The 15,242-nt window shown below is 44.6% G+C and overlaps 1 protein-coding gene across 3 annotated transcripts in view; it reads right to left on the bottom strand.

Annotated features, from left to right (window-relative positions):
- The window catches only part of LOC115462474, a 90,467-nt gene that overhangs the window by 23,338 nt on the left and 51,887 nt on the right, over nt 1-15,242 (bottom strand). For all 3 annotated transcript variants that reach the window (XM_030192470.1, XM_030192469.1, XM_030192471.1), the window contains exons 5-6: nt 9,117-9,230; nt 6,351-6,462 (exon numbers count right to left, since the gene is read on the bottom strand). In XM_030192470.1, coding sequence (XP_030048330.1) covers nt 6,351-6,462; nt 9,117-9,230 — 226 coding nt within the window. The remainder of the gene's footprint in view (nt 1-6,350; nt 6,463-9,116; nt 9,231-15,242) is intronic.

Raw genomic sequence — 15,242 nt, 5'->3', positions numbered from 1 at the left:
AACCTTAACGTTGTCAGAAATGATCATCCCCCAAGTCCCACTCTTCTTTCAAGCACAGAAATATTCCCCCCTCCCCACTAAAAGGTACTGCTCCCTTGGGTTTCTGTAGCCCAAGTGCATGACCCTGCATTTTTTAGCATTAAATTTTAGTTGCCAATTTCTGAACCATAGATTTGTTAGACCCCCCCCCCCTCCTCATGCTATTCACACCATCAGAAATGTATACCCTATTACAGAGTTTTGTATTATCTGTAAAGAGGCAAATCTTACCCAACAGCCCTTTTGCAGTATCACTCACAAAGATGTTAAAAAGAGCCAGCCAAGGACTGATCCCTGCAGTACACCATTGGTAACATCCTTTTCCTCAAGGTAAACTCCAAGAACCACCACCTCCTGTCTTCTTCCACTTAACCAGTTTCTAACCCAATTAGTGACTTTTCATCCCAGATCAAGGGCACTCAGTTTATTAATCAGTCAACTGTTTGGTCACCTGGTCAAAGAAGTTCATCAGATTAGTCTGACAAGACCATCCTCTAGTAAAACCATGCTGCCTTGGGTCCTGCATTCTATTTGATTCTAGAAATCTCTCTATCCTCTATTTTAGAAGCGTTTCCATTAATTTATTCACCACAGAGATAAGACTAATTGGCCTGTAGTTCCCAACCTCCTCCTTCCGCTTTTGTGGAGAGGGACCACATCTGCCCTTCTCCAGTCCTCTGGGACCACTCCCAACTAATTTATATAGAATAGCCTTTTTTCCTTCTAAAATCTCAGATTCATTTTCAAATAACTGGCTCTGCAAATGGGAATTTTTTTTTTTAAATCACAAGTGAAAAAAAAATCTTGGGAATTGATTGAACCAATAGATTTTGTTACTCCCATCTGCTAAATATGGTTCTGTTACATAAAATGTTAAAAATCTTTGAATTTATCTAATTTTTACTTTTATTTTTTTTACAAAGAATGTGCAGAGTTCTTTTATGGTATCATGACGATGTATTTACAGCAGTTTTTTCTGTATTATTAGTTGCCCAATTACATGACATGTATATGAAACAAGATTCTTACCTGACTCTTTATGAATAACACAATCACTGCCCAGGGGCTCTATTCATGAGTAGGATGGAACAACTAAATAGGAAATTATTATTTACTCTTCCAAACAGTTCTTAAACTAGAGGACACTCCAGGAAACTACAAGGTAGCACACTTAAATCGAAGAATACGTTTTTTCACTCAGTGCACAATGAAGCTGTAGAATTTGCTGCCAAAGAATGTGGTTAAGGCAGTTAGGATAGATGCATTTAAAAAGTTTATACAAGTTCCTGGAGGAGTGGCCTAGTGGTTAGGGTGGTGGACTTTGGTCCTGAGGAACTGAGTTCGATTCCCGGCACAGGCAGCTCCTTGTGACTCTGGGCAAAGTCACTTAACCCTCCATAGCCTGCCATGAGTGGGAAAGTGTGGGGTACAAATGTAATAAAAGTCCATAAACCATTATTAGCCATGTAGGCTCAGAATAGCTGTTGCTTTTCCCTGGGTGTGAGCACCAAAGAGTGGATCTATATTTAGGGATCCTGCCAGATATTTGTGACCTGGATTAGCCACTGTTGGAGACAGAATGCTGTGCTTAATGGACTTTTGGTCTAACCCAACATGGTACATCATACTGTAAGGGGATACACTGATCCGCCTTACTGGGTTTCTGCCAGGTACTTGTGACCTGGATTAGCCATTGCTAAAAAAAAGGATACTGGACTAGATGGACCATTGGTCTGACCCAGTATGGCCATTCTTATGTTCTTATGTAGTAAGACGCATCTCCCAGCATACGGACAGTGGAGTTTACCAATTTGATAGTGGACCACAAGACAAATAGTTCAGAGTGAATAACAGGTGTTCTCCAGTTGGAAAGACCCATTTGGTACATTCCTTGTTTGAGAAGTAGGGGCAAGGCTTTTTTTGAGGGGGTACTTGGAGGTATTGAGTACTGGCACCTTTTTTTTTGTTACATTTGTACCCCAACCTTTCCCACTCATGGCAGGCTCAATGCAGCTTACATGGTGCAATGGAGGGTTAAGTGACTTGCCCAGAGTCACAAGGAGCTGCCTGTGCCTGAAGTGGGAATTAAACTCAGTTCCTCAGGACCAAAGTCCACCACCCTAACCACTAAGCCACTCCTCCACTGTCTGCTAAAATTGACCCATGGTCCCCAAATTTTAATGAAAGAGCTCTGGCTCTACACACCAATTCGGCTTTGTCATAGATTCTGTGACTGGTTGCAGGGGGCCTGGCTATTGTGGGGTGGGTCCCTCAGTGATCACCCCACCCCTGAAGGGTGGCCTGGCATTTGAGTACCGGCAAACTTTTTGATAGAAAAAACACACTGAGTAGGGGGCACATGGAATTTGAGTTAATTGTGAGTTGGTCTAGTGAGATAAGCTAGACACCCTATTCCGAGTTCCCAGTGGTTGACTTCCACTCTGAGAATAGAGTGAAGGAGGAAGGCATTAGGCTACAGAGGGAGATTCTGGTTGCCAGGTTTGGTAATGTGTCTACAGGAATTAAGCCTTGGAGCACCAAAGGAGCAAATGGAAGAACTGGGGTCCACAGTTGAGATCCTGATGTAATAGTCCTGAAGGAGCCAACACTCAAGGCTAGAAAGAAGTGAATGGAAAGCCACAGGAAGGAGGCGCATTGAAAAAGATGTATGGCTGCAGGGCCCCTTGGGAAGTGTGGGAAACCTGATTCTGATCCCTAGTGGTATCTTCCCTGACAGCAACAAAGGAAAACTATCTAAATAGCTGGAGAAAGTACCTGGTAAGAGTGCAAGAGCTCAGAGACACAAATGTACTCAGGACTGTGCTTAATAATATTGGAATTTAAAGCAAGTAACTATAAAACTGTGCTGCACATAAAAATAAATCAATTAGTAGAATTTTGGAAAGAGAATGAGGAAGTGATAGCTATGAATGTGTTGGAACAACAGCCAGAATTTGTTCTAAGTTCTTGGAAACATCCCAAGATTCCGTTCCTCAGGGATCAAACAGGTCAGAGAAAGCAGCTTGTCACCTTCCTCAGAGAGAACAGGAAGATCCAAAGACTACAATTCCCAGCAGCCCTTGAGGGGGACACAGGGTAGAGCCAGGAAGAGTTCTCTACACTACCAGTCCCAGAATGCTAAGGGGAGGGAGGAGGATCTCAGGAGGTTGTAGAACAGCCTATTAGCAACCGGTGGAGAGATGGGGTGGAGAGAGAGAAGAGAGCATGGAACAGGAGCCTATGGACATTTCTGCTTTGGCACGAGTCACAGGTAGAGAGTTAAAAGGGCTGATGGCAGCATGGTTCTCAGGCCTGGTGAAGGGAGGGACAAGGTAGCTAAATCAGCTGGGGATTAATATATGAAGGTTTCAACCTGGGTCAAGTGGGAGGTTGTCAGGAGTTGGTGCTGACAGAGAAAGGGTGGGACCCTTACATTCCCTAGCCTGCTAGTAGGAGGGGGAGTGAAGCAAGGGTTGAAGCTGAACAAGCTGTATTGTGTAGATTGTGACTGGGAGAGCACAGCTACTCCGTTCCCCCTTCGTGGAGGGGGGAAGGGGAGGAAAGAGAAAGGCAGGCTGGGAGAAGGGACTGTCCCAGTCTGGAAGGTGGATATAGTTGGAATTTAGCGTGGACTCTGTGAAATCCTGAGAGACTCGCCCCGCTGTGGACTATTGTCGCTGGCAGTGGGCAAAGACTGGTTGAGAATAGCTGGGAAGGGCCCAGGGGAAGACCCATGTCTTGACAGCAGCTCTAGGCGGCTGCCTAGGTTGGAGCTGGAAGTTTGATTGAAGCTAAAGCCGAGGAAGGAGAGAAGGCATATTTAACCACCCAGGGTCTTGCCTTGTGAGATGACTGCCAAGCGCAAGGGGATTTGGGGTGAATTACAGAACACTGGGGATTGCAACCCTCCCTGCATCCTGTGGATTACAGTGTCAATTCTAAAATGGCAGTCCTGTACAGAACTGCCTTTCTAGAATACTAGCATAAGACGACATTTTCACGCTTAACTTTAAGCATAAGCACTTACGCCAGCTCAAAGGCCTCTGTACACGCTAGAACCTAAGTAGTGACAGTAAAGCGCATAAATGACAGCATTCTATAACTTAGGATCTAAAGGCTTGGCACGCCCCTGATCTGACCATGCCCCTCCCATGTCCATGCCCCCTCCCCCCCCCAAGTATTGCACACCATAGAAATTAGATGCTAAGTTTATAAATAGGGAGGTAAATTATTTATGCGCATAAATCTAAATTAGTGCTTGTTGATGCCAATTATTGGTATTTATCACCAATTTAGAACCAATTAGCTAATTTAATTACATATGTAAATGACCCCTGCACCAATTTTTAGAATGAGAAGGATACTGTTCTCCCCACAGAAAAGCCTTGAATATTATTCTTTCCCCCTAAGGCAGGGGTTCTCAACATAAGAACAAAAGAGTAGAAATACTGGGTCAGACTAATGGTCCATCTAGCCCAGTATCCTGTTTTCCAAACAGTGGCTAAGTCAGGTCACAAGTACCTGTTTTGGCAGCAACATTCCATGCTACCAATCCCAGGACAAGTAGTTGCTTCCCCATGTCTGTCTCAATAGCAAACTATGGACTTTTCCTCCAGGAATTTGTCCAAACCTTTTTTAAACCCAGATATGCTAACCGCTGTTACCACATCCTCCAGCAAAGAGTTCCAGAGATTAACTATTCGTTGAGTGAACAAATATTTCCTCCTATTTGTTTTTAAAGTATTTCCATGTTAACTTCCTTGAGTGTCCCCTAGTCTTTGTACATTTGGAATGAGTAAAAAATCGATTTACTTCTACTCAAGTGTGTTTTTTCTAGCAAAAAAGGTGCTGGTACTCAAAAGCTAGGCCACCCTTCAGGAGTGGGGTGATCACTGAGGGACCCACCCCATAATAGCCAGGCCCCCTGCAACCAGTCATAGAATCTATGACAAGGAAAAATTGGTGTGTAGAGCCTGAGCTCCATCATTAAAACTTTGGTTCCATGGGTCAGTTTTAGCAGACAATAGAAAAGTTGCCAATACTCAGTACCCCCTCAAAAAAGCCCTGCTTCTACTCATTCTACACCACTCAAGATTTTGTAGACCTCATTCATATTTCCCTCATCCGTCTCTTTTTCAAGCTGAAGAGCCCTAACCTCTTTAGCCTTTCCTCATATGAAAGGTTCCATCCCCTTTATCACTTTGGTCGCTCTTCTTTGAACCTTTTCTAATTCCGCTATATCTTGTTTGAGATACGACTACCAGAACTGATCACAATACTCAAGGTGCAGTCACACCACGGAGCAGTACAAAGGCATTATAGTATTTTCAATCTTATTCACCATCCCTTTCCTAATAATTCCTAGCAATCTGTTTGCTTTTTTGGTGCCACCGCACACCAGACAGAAGATTTCAACGTATTATCTATAACGACAACCTTGAGTAGAGGGCAACCCAAACCATTTTTTGGTTTCAGCCAGAAACAAATCTGTGGCCGAAATCTGTCGCTCAGTTTTGGCTGAAACCAAAAACGCCCAGCCCCCTGATCGGGAACAGCCCCCACTCCCGCCCTCTCTCCTTATCTGCCACTGCCGCCGCCCCCTCTCCCAACCACATCTCACGCTCCCACTTCCTTCCTCCCTCTCTCCCTCTCTCCCTCCCCCTGAACATATGAAGCCCCCACCACCGCCGCTGTCCCCAGACCTACTTTTCTGCCTTGGTGGTTTAGTGGTAAGTCGGGGTGGGAACAATCCCCCAGTCGCTCCTGTCTATCTCATGTCTGCAGTCAAAATGGTTGCTGTGACTTCCAGTGGCAGTCTCGCGAGATTGCTATTGGAGGTCGCAGCTGCCATTTTGAGATTGAAGCCGGCACAGGTAACAGCAACTATAGACATGGGAGCAACTAGAGGATTGCTCCTGCCCCAACTTGCCACTACACCACTACAGTGGTTAAGTAGGCCCAGGGGCTGCAGCGGTGGCAACCTAGAGATAGGGCCAGGAAGTGCAGCAGCAGAGGAGAACCACGGGACATAAAAGTTTCAGTTTCAGCTGAAAATGCCCTGGCATTTTCGGATGGAACCAAAACAAAGCCAAATGCAGATTTTCAGCCAGTTTCAGTGCCAAAGTCGAAACCGAAATTAGGTTGGCCTCTATCCTTAGGACAGAGCTAGCCAGTCAGGTTTTCAGGATACTCATAATGAATATGCATGAGATAAATTTGCATACCATGGCAGCAGTGCATGTAAATCTTATACTGTTCATTGTGGATATCCTGAAAACCTGACTGGCTATATGCCTATAAATGCAATTTACCTCTCTGTTAGCATGGCAGTAGGAATTCACTGATTTTGGACGTGCAAGAGTATTTATACGATCAGAGCATCTATGCTTGAATGCAGATGGATTCATGGATTCATCAAAGAGCCTGCAAAATTAAGCACAGAACCGTCATCTCAAGTAACCTACACTAACATGTCCATTACAAAAGAGTTACAAACTGGTTCTGTATTTTCAGGAGAAGCTGATCCAGATCCCATTTACATAGGTATTACCATAGGGAGATGCATATATCTCCTCCCCCTACCCCAGAAGAATAGCTTATCTTTCCGCTGCCCTTCCCACAATCCCCAGTGCTGATGTGTGCTTGCTGTTTAAAGTCCCCCGTCTCTCCCATTCTGTATCCTGCTGCTTCTAAGACATTTCTCCTGCTACTAGCACCTGCCTCCCATGCACTTCAAGCCACAATCAGCAGTTTCAGTTGCAGTATGGTGCTCTCAATCTATTTGATCTATTAACCATGCAGTAAGGAGAACACAAGGACTAAAGAAGAAATGGAATGAGAATAGGAGGACGAGAGATGGGGAGAAGGAGAGATGAAACCTAGTTATGAGTGGATAGATAGGCATGGCAGAGAGCAAGGAGTGAAAGAGCAATGTAAGGAAAAGGTCAATGTCAGAAAAAGATGTAGGAGTAGAAGTGAAGGAGACAGCAGAAGGAAGAAATGAAAAATAAAGAGACCCTGGAAAACAAGTCAGAAGAAGCCTGAAAACAAATTAGGACCAACATGATTGAAACAGAGAAGTGGTAATTTTCAAAGAGCATGCATGATTGCAGAGTATGTGAGTACTTTCACAGTGTGTACATGCAGCTAATTTTAAAAGAAAAACTCCCTCCGGCCGATATTCAAAACGAGTTAATCAGCCAGGAATGGCTGCCAACCAGTTAACTTGCTTGTTGGCGCCTACCCAGTTATTTTCAGCAGCAGTTAGCTGGTTATCGCCAATGAAAATGACTAGTTAACGCCGATCTCTAAGCCGGGTACGTTGGGGCATGACCGGTTAAGTTCCAATATTCAAAACTTAACCAGCCAGGCTTAGCAGATAAATAGGACCACACAAATAGAAGTTCTATCTTTATCCATTAACCCATGGCCGGTTAAGTCTGAATATCGACTTAATCAGGCATGCACTAGCCAGCTTGAAAACAAAATGGAAATTCAATGCCTAAGCCTACATAGGGCCTGTCAATGAATTTCCAGTTTCAGAGCCAGCAATGGACAAAAACCCTGTCCACCACCGGCTGAATATCAGGGGGACTGAGTATTTACTCTTTTAAAAAAACGGCAAAGTGTGCATTCAAAAAGCACACATGTACTTTCCAACTGCTGTTTGTGCAGGCAGTGGAGGGAGGAGGAGGAGGGGGAATAGTACTTCTGAAAATATTGAGCAATGTGCTGTTTTCCTTCCTGACCTAAACAAACACCCTCCAAGAATGCCTCTTTTTAATAGATCAGTGTGGTGAATAATTGCATATTAAGTGCTGGTAGGATTTTATAACTACCAGAAGTGCTGAAAATGCCTCACTGGAGAGATACACCTCAATCTTCCTCCCGGCTCCACTTGGGGAGTTTAGAAAGGGCATTTGACCTTCTGAGGGGAAAAGGGATGAGGGGCAGTCAGCCCAGCTTTAGTCGTGAATCAGACAGGTACAGAGGTGCCAGCTCTGTGGATTCTTGAGCACTCCCGATTGCTGTCCTGGCATGTCAGGGGGACCAGTCTACTAAAAATGCCGGCTCTTCCCATGTCCAAATGGCTTGAATTTGGACATTTTAGACCTGGATGTTTTTGTTTTCGAAAATGGTCGAAAATCAAAGCAGTCCAAATCCAAGGACATCCACGGTATTTTCGAACACAAAGATGGACGTCCATCTTTTTTCGAAAATGACCTTTTCCCTGCCTCCAAATTTGGACGTTTTACAAAGACGTCTAAATTCCAACTTACACGTTTCTTTCAAAAATGCCCCTCTATGTTACTATATTAAGTAAACATGAGGAAAGATCTAGCAAATCCTGCTAATATGTGGCCATCTTGGATTCCTCCTCTTCTTGAGTTTTTGAATATCAACATAAATGTGCTAGATAGTGGAGAGTGTCTTGACTGTTCTCACTGAGGTGACAACAGAATTGGAATTTTTATTGACCCAGTGGTGAAAAGCAAATTATCCACCTTGGAACCAAAGACTGATGGGCTTTGCACCAATGATAAAAGCAAAAATTATGTGGTAAATTCGTCTTTGAAAATTGCCATAGGTACAGAGAATCACTTGTATCTGCTTTTTGAGCAGGTGGAATTGTGTTTGAAAAGTGTACACGCAGATTTGTGCTTGCAGTCTACGTGTAAACTTTTCCTTCGTTGACCAAAACATATTAGCAGGAATGTCACTTCTCATTATGATTAAAAGCATGGGTATTGTCCTGTCAGCTTAAAACAAGGGCAGAAAACTGGAAATGTTTGCCCATGCTTCTGTCACCATTCTGTCTCATTCATTCAGAAATGTACATGATTCAGCTTCATGGGAACCAATGTACACAATACATCATTTGCTAATCACTAAAACCATAGACACACCTGACAGGAATATGGTCAGGTCTGTTAAATTCTTCAGACTTGGAAGAGAAATGAAAACCAAATCAGTGATTCATTGCACACTTTTATACAAAATAGGAGGATATTGCTTGAGTAAAGCTTTCAAATGTTTCACACACACGAAGGCATGCTGAGAATGTTTTCAATATTTACCCTACTTTCTGACGGCAGTCTGCGAGCTTTCTTCGTTCTGCCAGGTTTAGAAGTCGTCTACAGAGTATATCGAAAAGTTTAGCTCTCCACAAGCTCCCTGAACCGTGGTCACAGCTGCACCAGAAGAGAGACTTTTGGTCAAACCACAAAGGCATTAAAAATGGGGCGCATGATATATATGGACAGACACAGACAGAAGGATTCATAACAAACAGCATACACCCTCTCTGTGATCTGTTTGATTGGTTTTGCTAGCTCAAATGGGCAGGCCCAAGCAAACAGTGACCAAAAACACAATCCAAGAAAGCTTGGAGAATGTTACCAAAGTATAATAGTGAAATACGATGCAAAGTCATCTATACTCATCCAGCCTTATAATCATAGTGCTAACGTGATGTGAATTGGCAACCCAAGGTTCAGAAGATCTACGGTGCCTATATGCAGAAATTAAAGAAAATTAGCCGGTTGATGTTCATATCCATTTAACCAATCAGGGATGGCACCTGGCCGGTTAAATGGTACTTAACCGGCTATCCACCAGTATTCAACGGGAGATAGCCAGCTATCTCCTTCTGGATCTCTATTTAGTGCTTAACAGATAGACAGTTATATTGCATGGCATATCTGGCTATCAACCAATTTTCAGCACATTGCCGGCTAAGTTTGGCGGCCAAATGTGGCCGCTTCAATCACAGTTCTATCTTTGGTCGCTATGAACGTAGCTGGCCAGTGCTGAATATCAACTTGGCCAGCTATGTTCTTAGCGGCCAAAAATAAACCGGATATTCAATGCCAATCGCCGGAAACAGCCCAGCATTGAATATCCAGCATCACCGCCAACCGCAGGATTTAGCCAGCATATTTATAAAGCATCTTTATACATCTCTCAGCGCTTCACACATGCTATCACCTTACTTCTCCCTCAGGCTCAAGGCAGACACCGTCTGCTCCTATACACTTGCTTTCCCTCTGGAGTATGCAAACTCACAGACTTCAGACTTCCTTTTGGCAAACATGCAGACCTTATGTGTGCCTCCTCGCTTCAGGCACCCATCACCACTTCTTTTTCAACTGGGAGTGAGGAAAAATAAAATAAATAGCTGATAGTAGTAGCAGCCCACCCAAAATTTCTTCTCCCTTGGTGTGGCTAGTGGGGATCCCCAAGCCCCGCCAGCTGAAGTCCTCCTTCCCACCAAACAAGCTTTCTTCTTGGGCAGCCGCCAACACTGGCCCTGATTCGCTGCTACCAGCCAAAGGCCCCTCCACCATTCGCATGCTCAGTTTTCACACATGTACGAAATTGAGCAGAGGCAGAGGCCGGCGTCTGGCAGTAGCGGTTCGGAGACAGTGTTGGCGGCTAACCGAGAAGTAAGTTTGTTTGGCGTGAAGGAGGTCTTCGGCTGGCAGGCCTTGGGGATCACTGCCAGCACAGGTATTTCATTTACTTTGTGATGGAAAGGGGCGCTGGGAGGGGAGGTGGAAGTTAAATTTGGGTTTAGCTTTGGGCAGGGTGGGGGCAGCAGCAGCGGACATGAAATTTTTGGCTCATCCACTTTGATCTTGGGCCCACTCTAAATCGCTGTCTGGCTACGCGACTGGATAGTAGCAGAGGATTAATCAACTAACTAATTAGTATAACAGAAATAAGAAGATTAGAGCAGAGCCATAGCGAGGGGAGCTGACACCTGGGGCGGGTCGCCGCTGCGCACCCCCCCCCCCCGGGTGCAGCACAGCGCACCCTCCTCCTGCTGGAGCGCACCCCCCCCCCGGAGCGCATACCTCCCCCCCCCCAGAGCGCATACCTGCGGCGAGGGACGGGCGGGAGAGCCGATCCGCCCCGACTGCACGTTGCTGGGGTGTGTCGGCTCCGCGCTGGTTCACTGCTCTCTCTGTCCTGGAACAGGAAGTAACCTGTTCCGGGGCAGAGAGGGCAGTGCACCAGCGCGGAGCCGACACACCCCAGCAGCGTGCACCCGGGGCGGACCGCCCCCCCCCCCCCTTCCTACGCCACTGGATTAGAGGCTAGGCCGGAAACAGCACAACAGGCAAGAAAATCTGCAGTTAAAGATTGCAGACCCAACCCCTCTGCTCAAAATAAGATGAGAAAGTGAGGTCTTGCCAAACCCCGAGACCTATAGGTGACCTGAGGCCCTGCCTGGGTGGGGAGCACAGAGGTCAAGAGGGCAAGTCCTAACTAGCCCCTAAAAATATTAAGATAACAGACTAACTCAAGCTAGGGCAAGCTAAAAGACCAAGATCAATCATGTACGGTACCCAATCAAGTAAAAAAGATCTGGTACTGGGTAATGTGTGCCCCCACAGGAAGGGGACCCCTGCAGGGATGATGTGTATGAAGTAGGGACCTGGAAGAATATGGCTAAGTGGCATGTTTATACACAGGGGAGTCCACGGCAATGGCCAGATGTGGGAAACTTTTCATTAGATAAATTGAAATATTTGCAAAATTATATGAAAAGTAAAACACATGTGTCTAATGTAAAATCTGATGAATGGGAATAATTTTGGAAATGGTAATGGAATTCAAACATGCGTGGGATATACATAAAGGAATCCTATGCAGAAGGAATGGATCCTCAGAAGCTTAGCCGAAATTGGGTGGCGAAGCAGGTGGGGGGGGGGGGGGGGGGGGGGGTTGGTGGTTGGGAGGCGAGGATAGTGGAGGGCAGACTTATACGGTCTATGCCAGAGCCGGTGATGGGAGGCGGGACTGGTGGTTGGGAGGCGGGGAATCCTGCTGGGCAGACTTATACGGTCTGTGCCCTGAAAAAGACAGGTACAAATCAAGGTAAGGTATACACATATGAATTTATCTTGTTGGGCAGACTGGATGGACCATGCAGGTCTTTTTCTGCCGTCATCTACTATGTTACTATGTTACTATGTATCATCAAGCATCTATTAATGATTTGACTGGCACATAAAAGAAACAACTGAGTGATGCTAAAGCTTCTGTTAAAAATTTGGAAGGTAAAACTAAATATTTGTATACAAATGTGCAGTTTCAGTTTTCACAGCAACTTCACCAGCAATTTTAAAGATAATGGTTTTATGTTTTGTATGTTGAAGCTACAGTGTGGTAAATTTAAAACGAATCGGAGAAAATTTTTCTTCACCCAACGTGTAATTAGACTCTGGAATTCATTGCCGGAGAACGTGGTACGGGCGGTTAGCTTGACGGAGTTTAAAAAGGGGTTAGATAGATTCCTAAAGGACAAGTCCATAGACCGCTATTAAATGGACTTGGAAAAATTCCGCATTTTTAGGTATAACTTGTCTGGAATGTTTTTACGTTTGGGGAGCGTGCCAGGTGCCCTTGACCTGGATTGGCCACTGTCGGTGACAGGATGCTGGGCTAGATGGACCTTTGGTCTTTCCCAGTATGGCACTACTTATGTACTTATGTACTTATGTACTTATGTTATTTTTAATGATAATGCCAGTTTTTAAATGTCGCTTAATATATAATTATTTATCTATTTATTTTTTCATTTATTTTATACTTTGCCATAACATTATATGTTTGTTATATGTAATATTTATTTGTTCATAATTTGTAGACACCTGATGCAGGCCTAGTAGGCCGAAACACGATTTGTGTCGTCATTTGAAGATTACTAATAAAACCTTTTGCGGTACCTTGGTGTTGGATCCTTTGCTGGTCACTTCCACTATTTATTCTTATCTGTTTCATACCCATGGGGGCTAATTCAATATTTATCTTACTTTCTGATGGCAGTCTGAGAACTTCCTACTTTCTGCCAGGTGTAGAAGTCATCTACAGAGTATATCGAAAATTTGAGCTCTCAGCAAGCTCCCTGAACCGTGGTCACAGCTGCACCAGAAGAGAGACTTTTGGTCAAACCACGAAGGCATTAAAAATGGGGCGCAAGATATAGATGGACAGACACAGACAGAAGGATTCATAACAAACAGCATACACCCTCTCTGTGATCTGTTTGATTGGTTTTGTAGCTGCCACTAGACCATCAGTAAGCTAGGCCTGGGGGTGGCTTATGGATGAGCCAATGGGGGTAGCTTACAGGTGGGTCTGGGGGGGGGCGGATTCTTATGTTTAGTGGGGAGGAGGAGAGCCAAGGGCCAGAAGAAAAAGTGTTTTGGTTTCAGCTGAAAATGTTGTGCGTTTTTAGCTGAAACTGATACAAGACCAAATGCAGATTTCTGAGTGCCAAAACCAAAATTCAGTCAGCCTCCAACTGATTATTAGGGGTGACTTTAATGCCTCTGTGCATCCTGACCTAGATTGTTCTGATTGAGCTTCTGGGAAGCATCATAGCAAAGCTAGAGTGCTTCATACCATTCTGGAAGATCTTGGGCTTTACGATACATAGTGAGAGCTGTATCTTACAGCTCGTGATTATACCTTCTATTCCCAAACACACAAAACCTATTCACGTATTGATTATATTTTTTTGGACTAATTTTTTGGAGGGAAACTCAAGGCCTCTTTTACACAGCTGCGCTACCAATTCTCAGTGCGGCAAATGAGAGGAAGTACTACTACTACTACTACTACTTATCATTTCTATAGCGCTTCTAGACGTACGCAGCGCTGTACACTTGAACATGAAGAGACAGTCCCTGCTCGATAGAGCTTACAATCTAATTAGGACAGACAAACAGGACAAACAAGAGATAAGGGGATATTAAAGTGAGGATGATAAAATAAGGGTTCTGAACAAGTGAACAAGGGTTAGGAGTTAAAAGCATCATCAAAAAGGTAGGCTTTTAGCTTAGATTTGAAGACGGTCTGTAACCAGGTACCTCTCTTGTGCAGCCAAGGATAGAACAATCTCCTCCAGCCACAGGCTCCCGGTACAATGAAGAAATAGATGTCCACCAGTAACTTCAATCTTAAGGACTTTTATTCCATGCAGGTTTCTAGTACACAGTTCCAACAGTAGCATAGCACATACCAGGATTCAATACAGGCTTACAGGCTCCAGTCTGGGCTCTTTATCCAGTGCACAATAAACAGTAATTCAATTCCCAAGACAAACAGTTCTTTCAGTTCATCATCACCGTTCAGTCACCCAGCAGCATTTTCTACCTTCTATCCTCTTTACCTTCAGGAGAGTTCAATATTGTAGGGACTCCTTCTACCCAAGGGTTTTCCCCTGCATCAGCTTCACCATGAATTCAATACTTTTGGGACTTCCTCTCACCCAAGGAATTTCAGCCTGTAAATTGCCAGTACTTTAGGGACCTCCTTGCCCAAGGGTTTTCAGCCTGCAACTCCTTCTCTCCTTCTGCTTCTCTCTCCTGAACTGAACTCCACTGCTAGGACTCCTTCACACCTGCCTAATCAATCCCTGGCTCCAGCTACCACCACCAATCATTCTCCTTCCATTAGCTTCCCCACACCCATACCAGCTGAGTTGAGCATTAAACTAATGAGACCAATGATGAGCTCCTGCATACAGGGTTTCCTAACTCTCTTTCCGCCTAGTGGCAGCCACTCTTCACAACCTGCCAGCTTACACCCATGTCTTCCCTGATTGCAGCTAGGAGTCCAGTCCGGGTTCTTCATCTCACCCCTGGCTCCTTGCCTGCAATGCCTTCTGGTACTTGTATTTCAGACTGAAACTGCCTTAACCCAACTATCCTGGAGGTGACTTTATCACAGGTCAGAGATGGAGCTTGACGTACCGGCTCAGGAAGTCTATTCCAGGCATATGGTGCAGCAAGATAAAAGGAACGGAGTGCCGCGCGGGAATCGCTAGCGTGGCTTTGTAAAAGAGGCCATCTGTGCTGCTAATATAGGTAATATTACTATTTCAGATCAAGTCGCTTGCACTGTGACACTCCTCGACCTCTGTGAAGAGCCCGGTGACAGGTGATGAACCTTTAATAATTCCTTGCTTTAAGATGATACCATAAAACAAGGCTTATAGGGATGTTCTTAAAGGCTACCTAGAGTTGAATTTGCATTCAGGCCCTTCAATTAATATAGTCTGAGATGCGTTGAAAGCCATTTCATGAATTTTTTTTTTTATTCAATGAAAGAAGCCAATCAGGGACTTAGGCACAGCATAACTGTACTGGATCTATCAGGATTTATAGGGCTTTGAAGAGGGTGTGATTAAA

This window comes from Microcaecilia unicolor, chromosome 2, assembly GCF_901765095.1.
Source record: "Microcaecilia unicolor chromosome 2, aMicUni1.1, whole genome shotgun sequence".
Taxonomy (NCBI): domain Eukaryota; kingdom Metazoa; phylum Chordata; class Amphibia; order Gymnophiona; family Siphonopidae; genus Microcaecilia; species Microcaecilia unicolor.
This window is presented reverse-complemented; position numbering and strand designations above follow the sequence as displayed.